This window comes from Heteronotia binoei, chromosome 14 (assembly GCF_032191835.1).
Source record: "Heteronotia binoei isolate CCM8104 ecotype False Entrance Well chromosome 14, APGP_CSIRO_Hbin_v1, whole genome shotgun sequence".
NCBI lineage: Eukaryota > Metazoa > Chordata > Lepidosauria > Squamata > Gekkonidae > Heteronotia > Heteronotia binoei.
The window spans coordinates 45,282,836-45,308,587 of NC_083236.1; the positions used below are offsets into that span (position 1 = coordinate 45,282,836).

General features: G+C 47.2%; 1 protein-coding gene across 1 annotated transcript; it reads right to left on the reverse strand.

The window, feature by feature from the left end:
• Nucleotides 1–766: 766 nt before the first annotated feature.
• Nucleotides 767–25,098, reverse strand: ELMO3 (engulfment and cell motility 3). The gene is made up of 20 exons (XM_060254266.1): nucleotides 24,961–25,098; nucleotides 24,216–24,256; nucleotides 22,965–23,037; nucleotides 22,793–22,843; nucleotides 21,495–21,664; nucleotides 20,106–20,205; nucleotides 18,753–18,904; nucleotides 17,864–17,942; nucleotides 16,587–16,637; nucleotides 16,167–16,289; nucleotides 12,803–12,934; nucleotides 12,081–12,185; nucleotides 9,057–9,165; nucleotides 7,979–8,115; nucleotides 6,469–6,632; nucleotides 5,545–5,657; nucleotides 4,209–4,313; nucleotides 2,765–2,847; nucleotides 1,389–1,466; nucleotides 767–1,075 (listed from the first exon to the last, which is right to left on the reverse strand). The coding sequence occupies exons 1-20, from the start codon at nucleotides 25,036–25,038 to the stop codon at nucleotides 863–865; spliced, it is 2,157 nt and encodes a 718-aa protein (XP_060110249.1). The 5' UTR covers nucleotides 25,039–25,098; the 3' UTR covers nucleotides 767–862.
• Nucleotides 25,099–25,752: the final 654 nt, after the last annotated feature.

A 25,752-nucleotide genomic window follows, 5' to 3' on the forward strand; every position in this document is an offset into this window, starting at 1 on the left:
CAGCATGGGAGAAAAGAGTTAAAACGTTTCTCTTTCTATCCACCCTGTTGTTGTCCTCAAGCAAACCTAGCAGTAATTTTTTGCAGGAGGAAAAAAACTGTTTAAGAACAACCCAGAAAAATCATAATGTGTTAACTCCTGAGAAATGTGGGCGACTGAGAAAGATTTATTTATATTAATTGAAACTGGATTGTCTGGTTGGTCTTAGTAGTACGAATATATGCACATACAGGCTTAATCAAAGCCCTGTTCACACACGGCTGTGAACATACGCACATATATTCATAAGAAACAGCCAATGCACTGTTTGCAAATAAACCTGGAGGATAATACCTAGATAAATGCTAATACCTATTTAGATTACATAGATTAAATCACTCATTCAGCTGCACATGCATTGAATGTAACAGAGTTACTCAATGCATAGATAAAGAAAAATCAAGTGTACGCTGTGCATGGATTGTTTGTGTGCTCATCGTCACTTGTGAGCAGGACATCAGGTGATACAGAACATGTGGAGAGCTCATGTACACCTTCCACACACTGCATGAACTTGCTTTGCTGTCTGGATCAGCCAAAGTATGATTAGTGCTAACCTCTGACCATGATCTGAAGCCACAGTTTGAAGCAGGTTTGCAAACCGTGGTTGGGATGTAAGTGCAAAGTCTTTGCTTGCCCAACTCAGACATCGCAGGAAACTGCTAACAGAATGCATGTGAGAAAGGTGGGTGGGAAGGCACACACAGGCCCCTGGAACACTCCCAGCCTTCCAACCAACCCACGGTGTGGAAGATCAGCCAGAGAATCTGAGAAGCCGCGGGACGGCTGCAGACCAAGGGCAGCCTGGAAGAGGCAGCAGCCTTCACTGTTCTATATGGGTGAAATCGTAGCAGAAATTTAAGTTACTGGGGGGCTTTGGGACGATGGGTGGGGCGTCTGGGATGGGAATGTTCTCTAGGTCCAGCAACCGCAGCTTCAGCTCCATCGACAGCAAGATGTCCAGGTCGGTCTGAGTGCGCTCACTCACCATTTCCCGGCCCAGAAGCACGTTCAACCCGTCTGTCCACAGGCAGAACTGAAAGAGGAAGTGAAAGGGGGCATCAGCTCGGCTCGACTTCAGCTCCAGGGGGCTGGAATGAGACCTGTTTGGTGGCAGATGTGGACCCAGGGACCTGGGCCTCTGCTGAAACGCTGAGACACAGCGAGGTGAGGGGTACAGTCGGCAATCGAACACAAGAGGCTGCTTACCACTATCCCCTTCCCCCAAAAAACCCTCTTCTAACTAGCTGTTTTCTCCCCTGGTGCGGCGAAGGCCATGCCCAGAGCCCCCCGCCCTGCTCTAGAGTCTGTCCACTCTCAAGACAAACTCCTCCCTTGAAGTAGCTCACCTCGTACCGCGTTGGAGCGATGAAATTCAAATACTCCCCAACGTCATAGCTTATGGAAAAGGCAAGGTCCAGGAGATCCTGGAGGGAAGAATAATACAGGAAGGCCCTCAGGAACAAAGGCCCAGAAAAGCCAGACTGGCACCCACAGTATTATACAGCAGCTCTACTTATGCACACAGTTTCCAGCAAACAGGAATTTGAGGCCACCTCCAAGACTAGGTTTGCTGTCATTGCTTTGCATGGTTTTGGCTCCTTATTGGGCCTCTTTGGAGTCACAAGAAGAAAAAGAAGAAGATACTGGATTTATATCCCACCCTATACTCTGAATCTCAGAGCGGTCACAATCTCTACCTTCCCCTCCCCCACAACAGACACCTTGTGAAGTGGGTGGGGCTGAGAGCTCTTACAGCAGCTGCCCTTTCAAGGACAACTCCTACGAGAGCTATGGCTGACCCAAGGTCATTGCAGCAGGTGCAAGTGGAGGAGTGGGGAATCAAACCTGGTTCTCCCAAATAAGAGTCTGCGCACTTAACCACTGCACCAAACTGGCCCCACTTTGCCTGTGAGTGAGTGCTTTGCTTTTCTGCCATCAGACCAGCAGAGGTGGTGGTGGGAAGTGCCTTCAAGCCAACTTATGGTGAGGTTTTCAAGGCAAGAGTTGAAGAGAGGTGGATTTGCCATTGCCTGTGTTAGCAACCCTGGACTTCCCTGGGGGTCTCCAATCCAAATACTAACCAGGGCCAACCTTGATCAGCTTCTAAGATCTGACAAGATTGAGCTAGCCTGGGCCATCCAGGTCAAGGCAAACAAGCAGTGGAGCTTCCTGCAAATCGCAAGCCAACCAAATCTTCCTGAACATACACAGATATGATGCTACACAGATACAGCCTTTCAGTCTTGATCCCAGTCACCAACCTTTGATGGCACTGAAGCCCCAAAGAGGTGGTTATGGTCCTTGTGCTAGAAATAATGGAAGGCCAATGCCCTGCAAAGCAACTAGCACCAGAAAGGAGGACACACAAACAACCCTATTTGTGAGGAACTGGGGGAGAGGCAAGGAAAGATGACTGCAGATTTATACCCCTCCCTTCTCTATGAATCAGAAACTCAGAGCGGCTTCCAATCTCCTTTAGCTTCTTCCCCCACAACAGACACCCTGTGAGGTGGGTAGGGCTGAGAGGGTTCTCACAGCAGCTGTCCTTTCAAGGACAACTCCTATGACAGCTATGGCTGACCCAAGGCCATTCCAGCAGCTGCAAGTGGAGGAGTGTGGAATCAAACCCGGTTCTCCCAGATAAGAGTCCACACAACCACTACACCAAACTGGCCCTGGAACTGGAAAGGCTGAGATGCAGCAAAGATGGGTCCAAGCTTACCTTGTTCTGCTTGCCGGAGCTCTTTTCCTTTGTATGTGGGCATTCCCGACCAACCAAGAGTGCTTTCATATCTGTCACAGGAACTGTAGGCAAATGCATGGACAGGTTAATGCTTCTCTGAGCTGCACTACATACGTACATCCCTGACGTAGGTGGAACCAGGAAATCAGAATGAGGCAGGAGCAGTATCTCTTATAGTGAAGCATGCTCATTATTTCTGGGTTTTCCCACCTGCCCAGAAAGTAAAATTAACACCTAAAGGAAAACGATACACAATATGAAAAGGCAAATGTATTATCAGTGGGCGGTTACGTTGTCCATTGGCAGGGCTTTTTTTGTAGCAGGAACTCCTTTGCATATTAGACCACACACCCCTGATGAAGCCAATCCTCCTGGAGCTTACAGTAGGCCCTGTACGAAGAGCCCTGGAAGCTCTTGAAAGATTGGCTACATCAAGGGCGTGTAGCCTAATATGCAAAGGAGTTCCTGCTACAAAAAAAAGCCCTGTCCGTTGGTCTGTTTCAAGTGGGTAGATGCATTGTGTTGGTCTGCAGTAGGGGAGCAAGATTTGAGACCAACATTTTGGAAAGTCAGGAAATTCTGGGCTGCCAGGCCAGGGGAGGGGGACAAAATTGCTTTTGCATCGCTGTTTTTGTGCAGGCATCAAAGAGGTAAGAGGAGAATGGGTCTGAGAAAAATCATATACAGCTGCAGGGGAGGGGAGGACTTTCTTATCCAGAGAGCACACAGATTCACAGTTCTTGACCAGCCATCGTTGCCAACCCCTCTCAGCAAATCCCCTTGTGCTCTCCAGTATGCTACATCTCTGCAGACAACTCCCAGAACAGCAGTGCCTCATGCTGTTTGAATCAGCTATCAGCAGAGCACCATTTCTAAAGCATTTGCGGAGGGGGCGGGAAGGAATCATCTAAGAAGTTCTACAATCTTCACCCATAAAATGATGGTGATTATGATGATGCTTTGGCCAGGCTACCCTTTTGCTTGCCAGGTCGCCAATAATGTCTGGACAGCCAAACAGGAAAAGGATGAAAAAGAACTGAAGACCAAAGGAGCAGCGACAGGAAACCAGCTCCACCCAGGCAAGGGAACTTCTGGGCGCAGAACAACCTTCACTTTGTAAACAGGGAAACAAACAGAAAAATCTGAATCAATTGCTCTCTGGTTTGAACCTCCCCAACAAACCTTTACTTTGTAAAGGGGCAAACAAACAAAAAATCTGAAATATATTCCTGATGCTCCATCTCCCACCTCCTACCAAAGTCTGCGCACACGTATGTTTTCAGTCTCACCATCTTGCTCCTTTAAGGCACCCTTAAGAGAAGTCCTTCTGTAGCCAGATGCCCTCTGAGGGCCCTGGAACGCTGGTCATCAGTGCTAGGGGAGAGAAAAAAGCCTTGAAAGGAGGTGGGATGGAATCACCGACCTTTGTCCTGCAGGCTTTCGATGGGTGGGCTTTCTATGCCTTCTTCAACGTCTCCATAGTGCAGAAATTTGTGGTTGGGAGAAAGGCGACAGTACCAGAGCTTATCTGTCAAAGAGGGGCAGGGAAGCCAGAGTCATTCACAATGTGAGATTACAGGCACAGAAATTTAGGCAAGACAACTCATGTGGGCTTGCTGTGATGGCAGACTTTTTTTTTCAAACCTCTCTGCCAAACAGTCAGCTGTCAGCACCATGAAGGAAACCTGCCAAATCAGACCATTCGGGCTGTCTAGTTCATTATTGCCTTCTTTGAAGAAGATGATGATATTGGGTTTATATCCTATACTCTGAATCTCAGAGCAACTTACAATCTCCTTTACCTTCCCGCCCCAACAACAGACACCCTGTGAGGTAGGTGGGGCTGAGAGAGCCCTCCCAGAAGCTGCCCTTTCAAGGACAACTCTGCGAAAGCTATGGCTGACCCAAACCCATTCCAGCAGCTGCAAGTAGAGCAGTGGGGAATCAAACCTGGTTCTCCCAGATAAGAGTCCGCACACTTCACCACTACACCAAACTGACAGGCAGCCGCTCTCCCAGACCACAAGGACCTCTTTTTGAAGCTTGCAACCTGGGACCCTTTAACTGGAGAGACCAGGGCTTTTTTTGTAGTAGGATCTCCTTTGCATATTAGGCCACACACCCCTGATGTAGCCAATCCTCCAAGAGCTTCCAGGGCTCTTAGTACAGGGCCTACTGTAAGCTCCAGGAGGATTGGCTACATCAGGGGTATGTGGCCTAATATGCAAAGGAGTTCCTACTACAAAAAAAAGCCCTGCACAAGACCTTCGGCAAGCAAGCCTGGCATTCCTTCAAAGAGCCGTGAGTCATTTTTCCCCACCTCTTCCTTTCCTCTTTCAACTCCTTGGTAATTTGGTTTCGAATGGTTTAGGAATCCAACCACATGTTTTCCAAGGCTAAAAGCTCTTGGAAATGGGAGCCACGCACAACATGGGACCATGGACTCCTATGTGCAGCTGAGCTTCCTGCTCAGGTGTAGCCAAACATATTGATGGTCTCCCGCCTGTATCTCCATGGGGCATATGACCTCCAGCTTCTAGGCAGGGCCTGAAAATCACCCAGAACAACAACTGATCTCTAGACTACAGAGATCCGTTCCCCTGGAGAAAAGGAGTGCTCTGGAAGGTGAAGCCTGCAGCTTTATACCCTGCTGAGGTCTCTCTTCTCCCCAGGCTCCACCCCCAAAATCTCTAGGAAATTCGCAATCCATAGCTGGCAACCCTACTGAAGGACACTTTGCTCATATCTCTGACACTTGCCCTGCCTGCGCCGGCTGCTGATTTTGCGGAAGAGGGTTCCCTCGCAGAGATGCAGGAGCCTCTGCTGTTGGATCAGCTTCAGAAGTTCCGGTTTCAGCTGCTCTCTCAATTCCCTGGGAACAAAACATGGCGGAACAAGGGATAAGCAAGGGTGGAATTCTAGCTGGAGCTCCTTTGCATATTAGGCCATACCCCCCTGATGTAGCCAATCCTCCAAGAGCTTACTTACAAGGCTCTTTTTTGTAAGCTCTTGGAGGATTGGCTACATCAGGGGGTGTAGCCTAATATGCAAAAGAGCTCCTGCTAGAATTCCACCCCGGGGATAAGGCTTTCAAAATGGGCCTGGAAATACTTTTGATTAGCCCCCATGCATACGCCCCACTGTCCTAGTAGCCAGAATGGAACACTGGGTTGGGTTCTACAAATGCAAATTTTTCTCTGCCTTTCCTCCGGCATCCTCCTGGAAAGACAGTCCCAGGAGTCAGGGGAGTGTTGCAGGCCAAACATGTGGGAACCTGAAGGGCTGCAGAGAAGATGGAGAAGTTGCCCCCTGTTCCTCCTTCAGCCTGTTGAATTTTCAACTGTAGCACAGGACAAGGCATCTTTGGACAAAGCGTGCTTCTTTGGAGAGTAAACTCCATTATAAAAGGGCAGCTACTGATAAGGCCCAGTCACAAATCCCAGTTGAATTCATTCGCCTCTTCAACAAAACCTGAAAAAGGTCTCCACCAGATTTGGCGTGGGAAGGCTCACCACTGGAAACAGCACATGCAGCCATTAGCTGGGTACCCAGAAGCTGATCAGCAGGGGAGCATTGGTTGGGTACTCAGAAGCTAAAATGCAGGGTGCGGCCAATACAAAAACTGATTTTGATCCATCACACGCGTCCACAAATGCACAAAGCCCCAAAGCTTTTGCACTCACAGGACCGGTGCCGCTAAAATCTCCTCCTGGTGCATCCGTTCTGTCTGCCGGAGACGCAGGATCTCACTGTAGTTCAGCGCGTTCACTCGGCTCTTGAAGAGTTCCAGGGAAGTGGGCCTCAGGGTCAGGGTCCTGGTGATCTGCTCCCGAACCACCTGCATCACCTATAGAAGCCGGAGGGAGTCAGGCCAGACAGGGCATCACCCTCCACCCAACAAAACCCTTCACAGGCCTCACTCCTATAAGCTGTGCTCACACAGTAAAGAGCAGGTGACTTTTAATACGGCATTCCCATCACCTGCCAATAATTCACTCTCCCCATGTGTGGACGGGGCACAACAGAATACACCATCCTAGCACATGCCTGCAACTTGCAAAGTTACAAATTTATTATCCACAAAACCCACAATTTGGTAAGTGGCATATTCTGCAGAATGCAAAAGAGAAATATGCTGAATGGTCATTTTCCACCAGTAGACGAGGTGGGCAATTTTTTGCCAATCTCCCACCCCCTTCTGCAGACTCCCAATTCACCTCTTATGCTGCTCCTGAGCTCCCCTGGCCCCCAGAAGCAGCATTCTAGGGAACTCAGTGGGGTTAGAACAGCAGAGGAGAGGCAAGAGAGTTCTGTTTCGTGGGCACAAGAACCTTCCATCAGTGGAAAATGCCTCTGGGTCCAATAGGATTAATTTAGTTACAGAATTCTGATACTATTCAGAATAATGGGACCCCTTAGTCCAGGGGTGTCGAACTCATTTGTTATAAATGAGATCTTGTTGGCCGGGCCATGTGTGTCATAAAATGTAACGCAAAGCAGAGACATAAATTTTATAAAGGACACAGACAAACACAAAGATTTTGTATCTCTCCCATGCAATCCAGGGAACCGGGCAAAAGAAGCTCTGGCTCTTTCCCATCCTTCCCAGGAGATGAGGAGGCAGCGGAGCCGCAGCCAGTACAAGGAAAAGAGGCTTAGCTCAGTAGCTCTGCTGTGTGATTGAGAGAGCCTGGCAAAGCAAGCTTTTCCTCCTCCCCTTTCTCCGCAACAGAGGAGCCGCAGCCAATGGAGAAAATATAAGCTATTTTCTGTAGCTCCTGGGCGATTGAGCAAGCCTGGCAAAGCAAGCTCTGACACAGAAGAAAGCAAGAGAGAGGGGAAAAAAAGCAGACTTGCTCGCGGGCCTGATAGGAACCCTCCAAGGGCCTGATCTGGCCCCCGGGCCGCATGTTTTACTCCCCTACTTTAATTCATTGCTTTCCTGGGCATTGCACTTTTTCCTCCGTTAAAATACAAGTTTCACCTCTCAAATAATTTTTTCCAGTTTTTTAATTCCCTGGCTTGTCAACCAATCCAGGTGTCAGAAATAAAACCAGACAAGTTGGTAAAACACCAGCCAGACAATAGCTTTATTGGGTTCACATCACAGCCTGCTCAAGATCAGCCTCTCTCATTTCCCTGCGCTGGTAAGACATCCCCTGAGCTCACCAGAAAAACGCAACAAGGCCTCACCTTGTCAAAATCTTCCTGGGTCGCCCTCATCTCCTTCCAGGTCTTGTTCAGCAGCTGGATGCAGATGCAGAAGAGCTCCTCAAAGAAGTGTTCTTGGCCAAAGAACATGGGGTAGAAAGCCTGGGCTGTCTCCGAGCCTGTAATGACAGAGCGATATGGTCTCTGGGTCTTCCTCGCTCTTTTTTTTGTTTCTAAAGCTCCAAAGGAGAAGAGGCTCACTAGGATCCACTCCCCAATATGCTTCTCCCCATCTCCTGATGGGGGTCTCATGGCAATTCTTAAACACCTAAAATCTCCTCTAATCCTCTAAATTCTTGCTGGTGGCCACAGGTTAATCCCAAGGCTGTCATTATGTCTATTTTATTTTAATTCATTAATACCCCTTCTTCCTCCACTAATGGGGACCCAAAGCAGCTTACATCATTCTCCTTTCCTCCATTTTCTCCTCACAACAACCCTGTGAGGTAGATTAGGCCGAGAATGTGTGACTGGCCCAAGGTCTCCCAATGAGCTTCCATGGCAGAGGGAGAATTCAAACCTGGGTCTCCCAGATCCTAGTCTGACACTCTTAATTGCCACATCATACTGGCTTTCTAGTTTGGCTCTTAGAGGCTGAGAAGAACAAGCCTCGTGAAACAAAATGGCGCTGGTATGTGTGGGAGAAAAGAATATAATTCTAAAAGCTTCAGCACTTCATCTTTGCAAGGCACTAAATGAACCGCCCTGAGGCAGTCAGGGAGGGTGGAATATAAATTTGATAAAATATAAATAAATAAACAGTGCCCAAATGCATTCTCTACCACTGAGCTGCCTATTCTTCACCTCCTCAGCAAGACGGTGTTACCCATCACAGCTATATACCTTCTGCTTTGTAAGCCTTTATTTATAACATTAGCTGCCTTTCTTCCTTACAGAGGAGTGACACATCTACTTAGCCCTCCAAGGTATCCAGATTATCAGAAAGAGAAGGCCTGCCTCATTGTCATATCCCAGCTCCTAAAGGTGGCCTCAACAACAGAAGCTGCAGGACTACAGCACCAAAGCATTATGGGCCACAGAGAGGACACTAAGTACTCACAAGGCTCCCCCACATGAAGGATCTCGCAGAGCATGAAGGCGAGCTGGATGCTGCTCCGGGCGAATGGGCACTCGTGCTTGTCTTCTCGACTGCTGTTCTCAAGGACAAACTGAGAGAAAGGCCCCTTTCACATTACAGCTCTAAACCAGATGTTATCTGTCATTGGCCCGATTCTGAGTAAAGTAATACAGGGACGGAGGTTTCACACAGCAAATTTCATTCTGTTAATGAGCTGTCTCTGAAGCGATTTGGCATTTCAAACAGCACCATGCTTTTTTCACCGTGTGATCTTCCTTACACTTTTGTTTAACATTCTAAGTTAAGTGCTATAGTGCCAGACCAACATAGCCCTTCCCATTGTATCTGAATGGTGTCGCTGTAGCACTGAAGTGCTATACTGGTCCAATGCTATAGCACTCATCTTAGAATGTTAAAATTTAAAAAGTGCAAGGAAGATCGCATGGCAAAAAAGGGCAGGGAAAAAGCACAGTGCTATTGGAAGTACTGCAGACACTTTAAACAGCACACTACAGCGATTCAGAACACAAAGAAGAGGTAGAAACGGAAGAAAGCCGTTAAGAACAGCTCAACCACACTTGGCTAACTGGACACAAGCTACTTTGTATGAAAAGAAAAATAAAATCCATTAGCAGTCAGTTGCTGAAGGGCTGTGTCTGAAATGACAAAAAAATCCGTTAGCAACTGGCTACCAAAACGGATTACAAAGGCTGTCTGAAAGGGGTCAAAAAGACAACGATCAGAGCCTTCTCAATCCCATGAAGGATATGAAAGCAAAGCAAAAGAAGCAGCGTCAGTTTATTTATTTATGCCCTATCTTCCTCCCCAATAGGAATCTAATGTGATTTACAACATTCCCCCCTTCTCCATTTGATCCTCATAAAAACCCTGTGACCAGGGCTTTTTTTGTAGAAAAAGCCCACCAGGAACTTATTTGCATATTAGGCCACACCCCCTGGTGCCAAGCCAGGCAGAACTGCATTCCTACTTTTGAAATGCCCTGCCTGTGGCACAGGTTAGGCTGCGAGCATGTGATGGATACAGCAGCACCTAGAGAGTTTCCACAGCAGAACAGAGATTTCAAATACAGCACTCCCAATCCCTCTTCTGACTCTCTAACCACTACACCACACTGCCTCTCATTACAATCATACACAAAAAGAATCCCTTTCATCTCCTAGTAGAAGTTTCCATTTCTGCACTAAATGCTTCCAGTGCACAGGAGATAAAAGAGTGTGGTAAAAAAATTATGTTGGGTCAAAACAGCCCTTTAAAATTGCATCTAACAACAGCAACCAATTTACATCTCAGGAAAGTTCATACTGGGGATGTGCAAAAAAAAAATATTGGTATTTTTCAGGTTCGAATGAACTGATCCCGAAAAATATCGGTATTTTCTAATATTCCTGAATCCCAATCAGTATGATATCATGATTCAAGAAATAATCAGGATTGCCAAATTTATTCAGCTCCATTATACCCTATGAGAAATGTCCCCACAGGGTATAACAAAGAAGAGATTTAAGCTTTAAATGCTTGCTGAGTTCACTCGGGGAGCTTTTATTTAAAAACTTTTATTAATATTAGCTTTTATTTGAGTGGGGCAATTTCAGTAATAAAGTACAAATCTCTGATCTGTATTCGACTGAATAAATACCCCCCAAATACCGATAAACAGTGTTCCCTTTAAGCTGAATTAGTGTGAGCTAGCTCACAGATTTTTAGCCTCCAGCTCTCACATTTTTGTCTTTGCTCAGAAAAAATGGCCCCAGATCACACTAATTTATGCAGTTGCTCACAACTTTAATGCCAGTAGTTCACAAAGCAGAATTATGCTCACAAGACTCTGCAGCTTAGAGGGAACACTGCCGATAAGGTATTTTTTGTGTATTTATTCAGCTTGATATATAATGAGGGCACACCTCTAGTCAATGTTCCCTCTAAGCTGCAGAGTCTTGTGAGCACAAATTTTACTTTGTGAGCTACTGGCATTAAAGTTATGAGCTACTGGCATAAAAGTTGTGAGCAACTGCATAAATTATTGTGCTCTAGGGTCATCCTTCCTGAGCTAAGACAGAAATCTGTGAGTTGGAGGCTAAAAATCAGTGAGCTAGCTCACTCTAACTCAGATTAGAGGGAACACTGCCTCTAATTCACACACAATGCAATCCACAGTCCCAAAGCTGCCTGAGACCAATTCAGGCAATCCATCCACGTTGTTCAATATCATCTGTTGTGATTGGCAGAAAGCTCCCCATGATCTCAGCCAAGGAAGTGTCTTTCCCAACATCTGACTTCTTGTACCTGAAGATGTCTGGGCTTGAATCAGGGACCTTCTGTGTGCAAAGCAGGTGTTCTACGACATGTGGTTTCACACAGGAGATGTGCCCCAACCTAGCCCTGTCTCCCATTTGGATTAAAAGTGCACAATCACATGAGCACAGCTGCCCTCCGAGCTGCACCCATTCTCACCCCGTCTCCAGTCGCCTCCTATCCGCATTAAAAAGCTACCTGGATTTCCCTGGTACCGTCCCACTGAATCGGATGTAGGTTGCATAATCAGTTGCTGTCTGAATGCCTTGTGGCGACTCATAAGTGGAAGAGCTGTGTGATCGCACCAAGCCGTTTCGGGCAAGGTTGAGGTTTTATCCACCCCTCTCCGAGGTGCGCTTATGTGCTTCTCCAATTGTGCACGCACACAGGGGCCTTTTTAAAAGAGACAACCCTTTCCGCAGCGGGTCTGTGGTTGAGCCGGGCTAGCAGTGTGAATCAGCAACCACTGACTGCTGCCAGGATCCTGCCGCTGTCTGATTGGCCAGAAATGGTTCAAACTTTAGCGGATTTTTTTCCTGAACGGGATAAAATCATGTCAATTTCACTGTGCGAAACCAGCCCATCTGTGACAGCCCAAACCCAATACAAGAAACACCGAAGGCAGTAAGAAAAGAAGGGCGGAGAGGGGGGAAGAGGAACAGCTGAATAAAAGAAAACAGGTTCTTAAGTTACCCGGCTGTAGGCACTAGGGAAGTGTCTGGAGAAGTAGACCATGCTGTCTAGGGCAAGAAGCCCAGGAGGGATGCGGTGCAAATCCATTGCAGGATTACTGTTATTCTGGAAAAGAAAATATATAAATGCAGATTTCAGGTTTCTTGACCATGGGCAAAACACACATAATTGCCTGTGGACATATCTGGCTACACTGCCCCTTTTGTAATGGCCTTACGATATATATATATTTATTTATTACACCTATCCTCCAAAAAATCCCAGGAAGATCAGAGCAATTGTGTACCACATTTCTTCTTCTCAACCTTGTGTAGAGCTGCCAGATTCTGTGATGTTTTTGCTTTTTCATATCTATTTTTACAGAAGAGTGTCTATATATTCTTGTAGCCACTCTGTTCATGTCTGCTGGCCTATGATCGTGATAAACAATTGACTGATGGAATGTGGGGCTGGCAAGTTTGTGGCACATTCAAGCAGGCTGCACTTCACAGAAGTTGACAAAGGGAACAAATCCAAAGAACCATAGATCCCCCCCCCCTTCCCCTTTTTTATTTTTAAAGGCTGCAGATATACCCTTGAAAGGTCACCTAGCTGGCTTCAAGTGAGGAAGTGGGGAATCCAACCCGGTTCCCCAGGTTAGAGTCGGCCACTTTTAACAGCTACACCAAGTGGCTCTCTCGAAGCACATGGTTCCCTCGAAGGATAACCCAGCAAGAGCTCACCACAAAGCCCAGCTTGCGGAATTCCTTGGCGCACAGAGAGCGCCGGCGTTCAGTGCTGAAGCTGCCAGTGGAAGACTCGTTCTCCGACTCAAAGGCAGTGTGGCGCAGTGACTGTAGAAGCTCCCTTTGCTCCTGTACAGGGAATATAACTTTAGTGATAATCAGGTCAACATATGAACCAGTGGGGGCATCTCAGACCATTAAGCCCAGAACAAATTACTCAGAGCTCCCTAAGGAACAGAGCTGGATTAAACCCTGTGGAGGCCCCTAGGCAGTCAAAATCTTGGGGGCCCCCTCTCAAATTATCTGAGTCGGAGCGTCCACCACACCACCCATGGCCCCCATTGCTGTCTGCAGGCACCTTTGCAAAAGCCCCTTGGACAAAGCTGCGGGGGAGAGGCAGAAAGAGGCAAATTTGGCGATGACACCAGAAGCAGCCGCACCAGGCAAGTTGGGCAAAGAGTGGCTCAGTTGCTGGCTGTGCGTGCAGGCTGGGGGAGCTCTAAGCAGGGGGAAAACCGGGGCGGGGAGTTGGTCTGGGGCCCCTAAAGGCATGGGGAGCCATAGGCTAGTGCCTACTTGGCCTAATTGTTAATCCGGTCCTGCTAAGGAACAATGCAGGACACAGGGACCTTTTATCATATGTGGGGGTAAACAAGTCAAAAACTTTTGGACACAAATACACTTTTTAAGGCAGAAGGTCCTAAAGACTACGATACAGCTGAAACTGTCAGAACTGGTAACTTTCCTATATGCTGTTAGCTTATGTGACTCCATATTGTAACCAGGCGCTAACCCCTGCAACCTTGCTTCGGCAACTAACAAACATTTCTGTGCATTTCAAAACAAACTGTGATCACTGAAGGGTGACAGATAGCCTCTGGTCAACATCTGCAGGTGGCTCTTTGAAGCCGGGCGGTCAGGCTCTCTCAGCAGGACTCCATCCTCCCTTACTGATAACAGACCCTGAGAAACAGACTATCATCTCTGGCCGTGTGAAAGATCGTTTTATTGCTGTCGCCCAACTGCATATAATGTATCCAATGCTAACTTTCGATATCAGTGTTATCCTGTACCTTCAGCTCTGTAGTTCTCAATAAACGCCTATACTTTTGAAACAAAGTCTTGGGCCTCGTTTGAAGTTCTTCCAGTTCTGACATTATAACACTGATATCGAAAGAAACCAGTTGGGGTTTTTTTTAGACTTAATGGACAACCAGATGGAAAAAAGTCATGGAGTTCTGTTTTTGTATATGACAACAGCCGTGAGAATGATCTACACACAGAAATGGAAGCGTCTGACAACACCTTCAGTAAAAGAATGGTTAAAGAAGATGCTGAACTTTGCAGCTATGGCTGAACTTACAGTATGGGTTAGGGGGGAAAGACTATTTCTTCATTTATTGGGAATTGGAAATCCCTCATTGACTTTTTGCATGAAAAGTTTAAGGGTGAATAAATAAATTTGTGGTTTTTTTCTGAATAAGAAACTTGTTTAAAGGGAAATATGAAGAGGGAGCATTCTTTCATTATCAAAATTATGTTTGTTGTAGAGAAAACCAGAAGCCTTTTCTGTTCGCTTTCCCCTTTTTTACGTTTGTTCTTGTCCTGTATGTTGATGCTTGTGTACGGTTTTAAGTTTTTTCCTAGTTTTATTTTTCTAACAAAATTGAAATTTCCAAACCTACGGAATGATGCAGGGACCTCTCCCAGTTCTGCTATCCAAGGTCCTTTTCGCTGGAGACAGAATTTCCCACCAGGAAGGGCAGTCCTCCACCAAAAAGGGCTTCAATCAGCAGAAATGGATCAACCAGGCTGAGGCTCCTGCCAACACCTTTCCTGTGGCCTGCCAACTATTTTTAGAAAGTGAATGGGCCACATGGGACTTTTGCCCAGTAGGGTTTCTGATTGGCCATGCAGTTTTTAAAAACATTGCTTTAGCAGCAGCGGTTTCCACACCACAAGATCTTCACTGTGTGATTGAAGGTAAGCTATGGCAACCATTTTTTGGCTGCACCCACCACACTGTATCAAAATTCCAAAGGTGCCCACAGGCTAAAAAAAGGTTGGGGAACCCTGGGATAATCCAGTAGAACAAGCATTTTGAATACAATGAAATGAGCAAGATCTCACATTTTGCATTTTCCCCCCTTCTTTGTTATTTGGAAACTTTGTATACTGCTTCTCCAGGACCTGCTGGAGTTGGCTTTTAACAGAACGATACTAACAAGTGAACAAAGCAATGAAAACAAGTTAAGCCAATAAAAACCCTGCCAGGACACAAAGCAACACTAAATTAAACAGAAACAGTCGAAAATTATATTGACAGAACCAGTCTTTGAGTTCAGAGTAGACCATATGAACAGCTTAAAAAAATAAGCGATTGGATTTACACCCCGCCCACTACCTGAAGGAGTCTCAGAGCAGTTTACAATCTTCTTCCCCTTCCCCTCCCCACAACAGACAGGTGGAGATGAGAGAGCTCTGACAGAAACTGCTCTTGAGAGAAACAGCTCTGTGAGAACTTGTGACTGACTCAAGGTCACATAAGCAGGTGCATGTGGAGGAGTGGGGAATCAAACCCCATTCTCCCAGATAAGAGTCAATGCACTTAACCATTACAACAAACTGGCTCTCTGCCTTAGAGACAGATCCCCCGTAGGTTAAAAGCTTAGGTCATGAGAAATGTTTTGGTTTGGTCCCTAAAGGAACGTAAGCTAGAGACCAGGTTGAAAAAAAGCTAGAGACCAGCCTGAAAGAGGAAGTGTTCCATCTCACCTCTGCAGGTAGGGGCACAGAGACCAGGGCTTGAGAAAGGGAATTGATGGGCCAGACAATACAGGAGGAGGTGGTCCTTATTAATGGGAATTAGAGCCAGTTTGGTGCAGTGGTTAAGTGCGTGGACCCTTATCTGGTTTCTTCCCTACTCCTCCACTTGCACCTGCTGGAATGGCCTTGGGTCAGCCATAGCTCTGGCAAAGGTTGTCCTTGAAAGAGCAGCTACTGTGAGAGCCCTCTCAGCCCCACCCACCTCACAGGGAGTCTGTTGTGGGGGTAGAAGATATAGGAGATTGTAAGCTGCTCTGAGTCTCTGTTCCAGAGAGAAGGGTGGGATATAAATCTGCAATTCTTTTTCTTAAAACTTTCCCTCCATTTCTTTGAATAGCCTCTCCTCACCCCTAGCCTTGGGGCTTCTATCACAATTGTGGGACGATACTGAAACATGAGGGACAGGCAAGCTACAGAGAGATTTCAATTTAAGAGAGCAGACACAAGGGAAGGGATTGCGATTGTCGTGCAAAAAGGATGGGCGAAGCGCAGGGGTGGGGGGCTGTAATGGAAGAAAAGGGAAAAGGTGGCAGACCTGTGAATAAGGATCCATGGGAGTCCTCATTCGATGTTCCAGAAGGTTCACGGTGAGGCACTGCAGCACGTAGAGGTAATGGGCCATTTCATCACCGATTGGCTCCGAGGCATGGATGATGTTCTAAAGAAAAGGTACCAAAGCTGATCTCCACTGCTAGTCACTTGCACTGCCTCACCTTTTTCTCCCACAATGCAATCTTCCAACTCCCACCACCAATAGGGACGAAACAGCTGTCCACCAAGAGAGATAGGAAGGAGGCGGCCTATCAATGAACAGCCAAAGCTGGTTGGAGACACAATGAACCTGGCTGGGGTCCTCAAAATACTAGAAATGGGAAACTCAGTAGCAAGAGTACCAGGAAATCCATGACAAGAAAATGGATGCCAGAGAGTCTCAAATGCCCAACAGGATGCTCACTTTATGAATAAATTGCCGAAGGTTCTTCTCCCCCAGATAGTCCATCATGTCCTAGAAACAGAAAGGAGAAAAGGAGATGATCCTGACCTTCCAATGCCACCTGCCTCTGAGGAAGAACAAAAGGCAGGTTCTTACCAAAGGACAAACCCCACCCCCACACAAACGCCTTCTAAAGTTAGGCAGGTGTTGACCAAGACCACGGCCTCTTTTTCTCTTCTAAATATTGGCTGGGAGGGAATGGGCAGCCCAGGTGAGACCCCTGCAGCTGTGGCTGGCTATATGGCATATGGTTGACATGGGCCCTAAAGGGAACACCTTTGCTTGGCAAGTGCCATCTGTCTTAATGCTCCCTCTGCCCACTAGGAATATTCATGGATTCTCGATCCCTATTTACAGGTGCAGAGTTGAGGGTTCAGTGGTGACTTGGCTCATTGAATTCATAACCGAGCAAGGTCTTGAAGTCTTTCTCAGTGCCAACACTGGACGTCTGGGTCCTTGTAATTATTAATCTACTACACCAAACTGGAGTAATATCTGTTGCAGCAGCAGGAAGCTTGTCTATAACTCAAAAGAGAGCAGTTAAGAGTGGACTTTCTAGGGAAACCTGGGTCCAGATCTCCACGAGGACCTTGGGCCTGTCCTTCCATCTTCGCTTAAACTTTCTGCACGGGGTGTGTGTGTGTGTGTGTGTGTGTTACAAATAAGGGAAATCATCCACACCTGCTTACGCTAGCCTGGTCTCCTTGGAGGAAGGGTGGGAATAGAAGCATGAGGAATTACAGAAAGTGTGGTCTGTTTGGGAGAGAATGGAGTTACCATCACAAAAGGTTTTTTGCCAGTCAGGGCCGGATTAACAGTTAGGCCAAGTAGGCCCCGGCCTATGGGCCCCCACGCCTTTAGGGGCCCCGGGCCGGATTTTCCCCTTGCTTGCAGCCCTCCCAGCCTGCAACTGAGCCACTCTTTGCCTGACTTGCCTGGTGCGGCTGCTGTTGGCGTTGTCACCAAGTTTGCCTCTCTCCCCCGCAGCTTTGTCAAAGGGGCTTTTGAGAAGGTGCCTGCAGGCTGCAGTAGGGGCTGCAGGTGGTAGGGAAGCTGCTCCAACTCTGAGATAATTTGTGAGGGGGCCCCTGAGATTTTGACTGCCTCCACAAGGTTTAATCCACCACTGTTGCCTGTACAAGACAGTGGTGTGACAGCCAACCCTCCAGTGTTGACACCTGGCTTAGGATTCCTGCTCCTGCTAGCCCTTCCGAGCTCTTTGGAGGGGGCCTCCTTACCCTCCTTTCTGGTTCACTGGCGTTGAGCAGCAGAGCAATAAGAAGTGCCATAGCTTTTAGCTGCAGTGGCTGAATCATCCTAAAAGGAAAAAGGGAGCAAAGAAAAAACCCTGAGCATTGTGTCCCTCCCAAAGAGTCAGGATCTCTCTGCACCCCCCAGGAAGGGCCAAAACACAAGCAATGGGGAGGGGGCACTGCTGTTTGGACCCCCAGATGTAAAGCTGAGCGGCCAAAAAGTAGCCAGCGGGATGGGAAGCAAGACAGAAAACAGGGGTTCTTTATTCCCTTCTATGCCATTCCCCCAACCGGAAATGCCCTCTTTTCCAGGATGCTGCATCTAAGCTAGAAAAGGGGAGGGTGGTACAAAAGCACATCAGGTTTTTCTTCCTTTCCAGACCTAGTTAGCTGTAGCCTTTTGGGGAAAGTTCACAGTAAAAAAAACCCCTTCCCCAGTATGTGGATAGAAGGTGTGTGCTTCTGCAGGTCCAACCCGCATCAGCTTCCTATCCCTTGACCCAGCACACCCCCAAACCACTGTCACCAGGGCCACCCTGCACCCCCATAACCCTTTTTCAGCCTTTAAAAAAAATGGTCATTGACATATCATGGAGCTTAACATGATAACATGTCAATTACTGATTAACGCCCTCTGATGGTGGAGGGTGGAAACTGCAGAGGCTAGGAAAGCCAACAGTGGGGGAAACTACCATATGGACTCATCGCTGCCTCTGACATGTGCAATCGGTTCAATGAGACCTGCTCTGATTGCAGAGAGGAGGGACTTTGGGATGCTGAGTTTCCTCCTCCCCTCAAGAAAACTGAGGTGGTTAGAAATAAAGAAGGACAAGCCAGACCCCAAGCGGCAGTTGTTGGCTTCTTCTCTGCTTACTCTTGCAGAAGAGCAATGAGGCGGTCCAGAGTCACTTCGTGCTTGACCAGCTCAAAGAGCGAGCGACTGGTGGGCACCATGTTCTCCAAGATGGCCAGCGAAATCTGCCGGATGGAGGGCTCCATCGAGGCAACATTGACGTAGCTCACAATCTGCATCCAAGGAAAAGAAGGAGGACTCGGAGAATGAAAAGGGCTGAGGGGGCCCCCAGCTGTTCCTCCTCCCCTCCCCCTTAAATATTCTGCCTTCTGCCAATTAATCCCGGGAACTGTCATTTTCAGAGGGGGCCAAAAAGTGTTTGGCCACAAATCCTTAGAGCTGCCTTACAAAATTTGAACCTGAGATGTGTATGGTATATAGGTTATGTTTGCAGATAAGTCACCAAAAAAAGATGATATTGGATTTATACCCCGTCCTTCACTCTGAATCTCAGACAACAACGACAACCGTAGATGTATACCCCACACTCCTCTCTGAATCAGAGTCTCAGAGTGGCTTACAATCTCCTTTACCTTCCTTCCCCACAACAGACACCCTGTGAGGTGGGTGGGGCTGAGAGAGTTCTGACAGATGCTGCCCTTTAAAGGACAGCTCTGTGAAGCTATGGCTGACCCAAGGCCATTCCAGCAGCTGCAAGTGAAGGAGTGGGGAATCAAACTTGGTTCTCCCAGATAAGAGTCTGCGCACTTAACCACTACACCAAACTGGCTCTCAAAAGAATTTGAGAGCTGCAATATAGTACAGATATTCTATTTTGGGACTATTGTCATCTCCATCTGAGTTCTGCTCAGGCAGGCAATCGAGCAGGAATTCATAAGGACTAGAAACTTACTTTCTTTATTCAGTTTTTTGCAGTTGTTTGCACAGACATGCTCCGCTTCCATGGTGGAATACACAGCTGAGTAAATCTCCCTTTTAGGGAACCTAGGCTAGGGAAGGCCTCCAACACCATAGCAAGGGAGCTTAGCCAGAGCAAAAGTCTGGAGTTTTCAACAAACGGTGACAGTGCAAGCATCTCCTTCATAAAAGTGATGCAAGAATTTTCCCTATCACCACACTTCTGTCTTCTTTGGTCTCCTATAGTGTGCAAAAAAGCCCAACCTGATTGGCCAGCTGCCCATCCCCAAGAATGCACAAAGATTTGCTGCCAGCATGCCTCCGAACCATGGACTTAGATAACTAGGCTGTGAACCCACACACTAACTAATGCACTTTCAATCCACTTTCCAGCTGGATTTTGCCCTTCACACGGTAAAATCCAGTTGGAAAGTGCATAGAAAGTCGGTTGAAAGTGCATTATTTAGCGTGTGTGATTACAATCCTAGGCTCATTGGGTTCTAAGGTAACACTTACTTTTTTAATGAAGGTGGGACTGAGAGTCTCCCAGGAAACAAAGTCATGTTCCATCAGCTCCATGAAGGCCTTGAGAGCATACGCTAGAGTTTCCCCTGTACTGGAGCAACAGACAGCAAACAGGGTGAGAGGGCCCTAGAAGCGCCACCCATGAGAGGCCAGAGCAGCAGGAAGAGCATTAGAGACACCTAGAAAAAGAGGGAGGGAGAGAGGGAGGGAGGGAGGGAGGGAGGAAGGAAGGAAGGAAGGAAGGAAGGAAGGAAGGAAGGAAGGAAGGAAGGAAGGAAGGAAGGAAGGAAGGAAGGAAGGAAGGAAGGAAGGAAGGAAGGAAGGAAGGAAGGAAGGAAGGAAGGAAGGAAGGAAGGAAGGAAGGAAGGAAGGGAGGGAGGGAGGGAGGGAGGGAGGGAGGGAGGGAGGGAGGAGGATAAAGTTTCTGTACAATTCCCAGAAAAACAGATTCCAGAAAGCTGGAAGCAAAGACAGAAAAGGTTGACTTCTGTTCTGAACATCTTGACTTCTGCCACTAGATAAACAAATCTCTATTTTTTATTTAAATATAGACAGATCATTCCAAATAGCACAGACAGCTTACAGCTCTTCTCTGTTTTATTATGGTTGCTCAAGAACAGAAGAGCCCTGCTTGATCAGACCCATGGTCCATCCAATCCAGCATCCTGTCTCCAGTTCCTCTGAAGGTCCAACAACAGGACAAAGAAACCAAGGCCCTCCTCTGATGTTGCCTCCTAGCACTGGCATTCAGAGGTTTACTACTACTGGACATGGAGGTTCCCTTTTGTTCATTCATTTATTTATTTAGTAAATTTATATTCCGCCCTTTCCCATAACGGGCTCAGGGCAGATTACGGACCATGGCTTGTAGTCACTGATGGACCTCTGAGTTCAAAAATTCCTGGAGATTTGGCAACAGAGCCTGGAGAGAGCAGGACTATGGAAAGGAACTCTTAACTCCATAGAGTCTACCCTCAAAGAAGCCATTCACAAGCACCTCTCACACACACCCAGTAACCCCTGCTCCATGCGCAGAAGACAGCAAAAAACCTCCAGGATCCCTGGCCAAATTAGCCTGGAGGAAGTTGCTTCCTGACCCCAAAGTGGTGAACAGCATTTCCCTGGGTGGGTAGGAAGGGGCCACGAGAACTAAGCACTGCCCTCCCTCTCATGATCTCCCTAAATTCCCAGAATCAGCACTGCCATCACTTGGCCATCTAGCCTCTGTTCCCTTCCACTTGACCATGGGCTGTAATGAACTATCTTGGCTTGTGTCTTAAGAAGGTACATTCCAGGCAATAGGAAAGAAGCAGCACACTCAGCTGAAGATCCAGACGGGCTGCACACGCCCAGAAAATCCAGTTCTAGCAGAACACTCACTTGTTCTCCTCTTCCACAATGAGGAAGAGCTGGTTCAGGCCATTCCTGCTAATGAATTCCTGAGCGAAAGCGACATCTCGAGAAAGGCCGGCCAGCTTCTTCAAAGAGTCAGTCTTTACGTTGACGTGGTTGCTCTGGATCCCGCTGTATAGTTTCACCGCCTCATGATCCTGCCAGGGAGGAAGGCGAGGAGATGATCAGACATGCATTAATGTCCTGCCAAAGAGGCCAGCAGCCCAGGGGAGTAAGATACACTAGGGCTAAGTATGACAGCCAGAATGGGTCTCCCAGACTCAACCACTGCTGTCATCAGTTTGGTGTAGGGGTTAAGTGTGCAGACTTATCTGGAAACACCAGGTTTGATTCCCCACTCCTCCCCAAGCACCTGCTGATGCAACCTTGAGTCAGTCACAAGTTCTCTCAGAGGTATTCCTCTCAAGAGCAGTTTCTGTCAGAGTTCTCTCACCCCCACCTAACTCAGAATGTGTCTGTTGTGGGGAGGGGAAGAGAAAGGAGATTGTAAATTTCTCTGAGACTCCTTCAGGTAGCGAAGGTGGGATATAAATCCAATCTCTTCTTCTTCTTTGGAGACCTTGCCTCAGGTCACCTGCCTTCTAAGATGAGGCAGGTAGCAACCCAGGAGAGGGCCTTCTCTGTTGTGGCAGCAAAAACCTGGAACTCCCCTCCTGAAGGAGATCCACTTGTCCCCTTCTGTTGCCCTCTTCCACCAGTAGGTGGAGACTTTTTTGTTTCCTTTGCTGTTCCCTCAGCAACCCCTTCTTCCTGACCAGTGCTTTAATTGCTGTTTTATGTCTTTGTTTTATAACTTTTTTTTAACGCCATGGGGGGTTTTTGGAGGGGGGGATAATGTTTTAAAATGTGGTTTTATTATGTGTGCTTCAATTTGTTTGCCACCCAGGTGGCACTTGTGAGGGCCGAAAAGTAGGACATAAAATTCTTCCCATCCTGCTACTAGCATGACAACGGGTGTTTTAAAAAGAACAGTTTCTAGGAAAGGCATGCACCCGTATACAAATTGCAATTGTTTTCCTCGCTCTTGAAACCCTCCAGATTGCTGACGGTAAAGAGAGTAGGTATAAAATGCAGCTGGAGTAGCAGCGGAGAAATCTAGAAGGCAGAATGGGGATCCTAGTCTAAGCACTAGATCACACAGGCCCTCAGTTTGAGAGAGATCCAGATTAGCATCACGCGGGGAAGACGTGTGAAAGATCCTTGCCCCTTAGCAGAGAAATGGTCTTGACAATCCGCAGAGGCCACAGTTTTATAAAGGAGCTCACCGGCGCAGTGGTCAGTTGCAGGATACTCCCGTTCTTAATCTCTCCACGGTTCTAGCAAGACAAAACATAAATGGAAACAGTTACAGAATCAAAATCTGGTATCCAGCAGAGCAGGTGGCAACAGTCCAAAGAACAAGAACTGGCTACAGGTCGGGACTCCAAACGCACTCACCGACTCTGTGATGTAGGCCTGCTGGCCATCTACGTACTGCAAGGCGTAACGCTCCGAATTATTCAAGTTCCACCTGGAACAGAGACCACCAAAAGAACTTGGGCTATAGACACGCACAAACAGAAAAACAGCGGCTATCTACCTTCAGATTGCAGGTGGGAGCACCATTTTTGAACCCTATCCAACATTTAAATATTTATCTCACCCCTGAAGGCAAAAAACTGGCACATCAAGGCATAAGGGTCTATGCTTATTCCAGGCTGCTCCCTCAGATGCGCATTTTCAATGCAAGAAGACTGCATTGTTTGAATTTTTTTTAACCCAAGGGAACATTAAAAATTTCAATAGCTTAACAGCATTTTCTGGAGTAACGCAGTCCATTTTACCACCTCATTTTGCTGCAGTTAGCAAACCAGGTTTCTGGAGTGCACTGCTATGACCAGGTTATGTCAGTTCTGCACCACCCTGGACACATTATGTCAAAAGACAACATTCCCATGTTCCAGAGGAGATGAAAAGATGTTTAAGGAGGTCCTTGCTTACAGTGTTTACTATAATTCCTATAGCATCCCACTAGGGAACAATTGACTTAAGATACTTTTAGAAAGCTGTTTATCTATTTGAAGAGGGGTAGGTTGTTTTTTAAAAATTATCCAGAGCACTCTGTGCTTCAGGAAAATCCTGTTTTAAAAAACTTTGCCAAGAAAGTTGAATTCTTCAGCTTCCATAAATTCAGCTTCCCCTGTGCAAGCACCAGTCCTTTTCAACTCCGGGGTGACATCACAGCATGACGTTTTCACAGCAAACTTTTAATGGGGTGGTTTGCCGTTGCCTTCCCCAGTCGTCTACACTTTCTCCCCAGCAAGCTGGGTACTCATTTTACCGACCTTGGAAGGATGGAAGACTGAGCCCATTTTTCACTGGGACCTTTACCTTTACACATGATTTATTCTATTATTTTTACCATTCTGTATCTTTTGTTAATTTCTTGCTAATCATCAATTGAAAAACCTAGGTTTTTCTGCTTCAGAATTATACTTCCATACTTCTATAATCAATTTATTTGGCTACATTTGCAATTGGTCAAAACTTGTACAATTCAGCCATTTAATGCAGCGACCGCCCTACTTTTCCACAAACTTCCACAAACCTACAAATATTTACGGTTTTCTTTTCGGGAAGCAAATTTGCTCTGCCACAAGGTGCTCTGCTCTACCAAATGGGGAAGGCAATAAGCAAAAAATTACTCACGCGTCGCAAACCTCTTTCACAACCGCAGACAAGGGCTTTGCCTGAAATCAACAAGCAGCATAGAGAGACTTCAGCATGAGATGACCCCACCAGATTCAGCACTAGCAACAAACCACGTCATTTGTGTCCCCAATATACTGACCCACTGAAAAGACGGCAAACCGGGATGCTACTCTATAAAATATTGAGATGAACAAATGATCCGGACCTGACAGGGAACATGAGGGCATAAAACAACAAAGAAGGAAAGCCACACAAGAAATCATGAAGCTGCCTCATACTGAATCAGACCACTGGTCCACCACAGTTGGTATTGTCTGCACAGGCTGGCAGCAGCTCTCCAAGGTCTCTGGTGGAGGTCTTTCACATTACCCAATGACTGATCCGTTTTTTGTTTGTTTATTGGGGGGGGGGGGGTGTTGCATTTTGTCTGAATGTCCCTGGAAGTCATGGTGACTGTTGGTGACCCCTACTGGGGCATGGATGATGTTCAGAGAAGTGGCCTGATACAGCCAGCCTCTGCCTCCTACTCCTGGTATTCCTTAGAGGTCTCCCTTCCAAGCACTTGCCAGGGTTGGCGCTGCTTAGCTTCCAAGATCTGACGAGATCAGGGCCCCCACTGGCCAATCCTTTTAACTGGAGGTGGCAGGGACTGAATCTGGGACCTTCTGCACACCAAGCAGATGCTCTACCAATGCACCATGACCCCTCTCCTAATTGATAGAGGCCTGATCCACAATACTACCTGGTTGAGTTCGATGAGCTGCGGGATGGCTCCCATCATCTGGACTGCAATTTTCACAACATCCTTGGAGGGCGGCATGGTCCCGCTGGTCCCGTTTCCACTTCAAAGCACCTCCTGGAAGAGAACAAGGTGTCAAGAGAACTCCCCAGGGAGCAGCTGAGGACCAAAGTAGATGTGAAGGGGTCCATGGGTCTGATCTGTGGACTCCACCACATCTAGTTTGGCCCAGAGGGATCCCCCAACATCAAGAAGAACCAGTGAGAGGAATTCCCCACAGGCAATAGAAGAGAGATTCATCCAAACTGGCTTGGGAGTCACATGTGGCTCTTTCATACATATTGCATGGCTCTCAAAGCCCCCACCGCCACATCAATCAGCTTGGAGAATCCATTTGTTTCTTTAATTCACTTCTCCAAGCCAAGCCAGCTTGGAGAATGCATCTAAAGTTAAAGTTGCTTGCTTTCCTTCCTTCCTTCTCTCAAACATCTGATGTTCATGTCTTGCAGCTCTCACACATCTGACATTTATTCTATGTGGCTCTTACATTAAGTAAGTTTGCCCACAGCTCCTGGAAACTGGACACAGCCTTGGAAATTAAGCTGCTTGCAGGCAAAGCCTATCCAGCCAGCCTATCTGAGTCCCAAAGGCCTGTCACCTTTCATCTCTATGGCATGCATGAAGCAAGGGAGGCAGTTCCCAGTAAACACATGGAAGGATCTTCTCTTCCCACTCCCAGCAGGCTCTTTCAGGCAGAAGCCACAGCAGATCGGCTTCTCAATGTACCTTCTGACA

What these genes read in the sequence shown, in the direction of transcription:
- ELMO3 (XM_060254266.1), bottom strand. Translation starts at nt 25,038, where the DNA reads ATGCCGCCCTCCAAGGATGTTGTGAAAATTGCAGTCCAGATGATGGGA. An exon ending in TGCAACTGACCACTGCGCCG is followed by an intron (nt 21,665 to 22,792) that starts GTGAGCTCCTTT and finishes CCTCCCTGGCAG; the next exon opens with GATCATGAGGCGGTGAAACT. An exon ending in CCAGTGAACCAGAAAGGAGG is followed by an intron (nt 16,638 to 17,863) that starts GTAAGGAGGCCC and finishes TTCTGTTTCTAG; the next exon opens with GACATGATGGACTATCTGGG.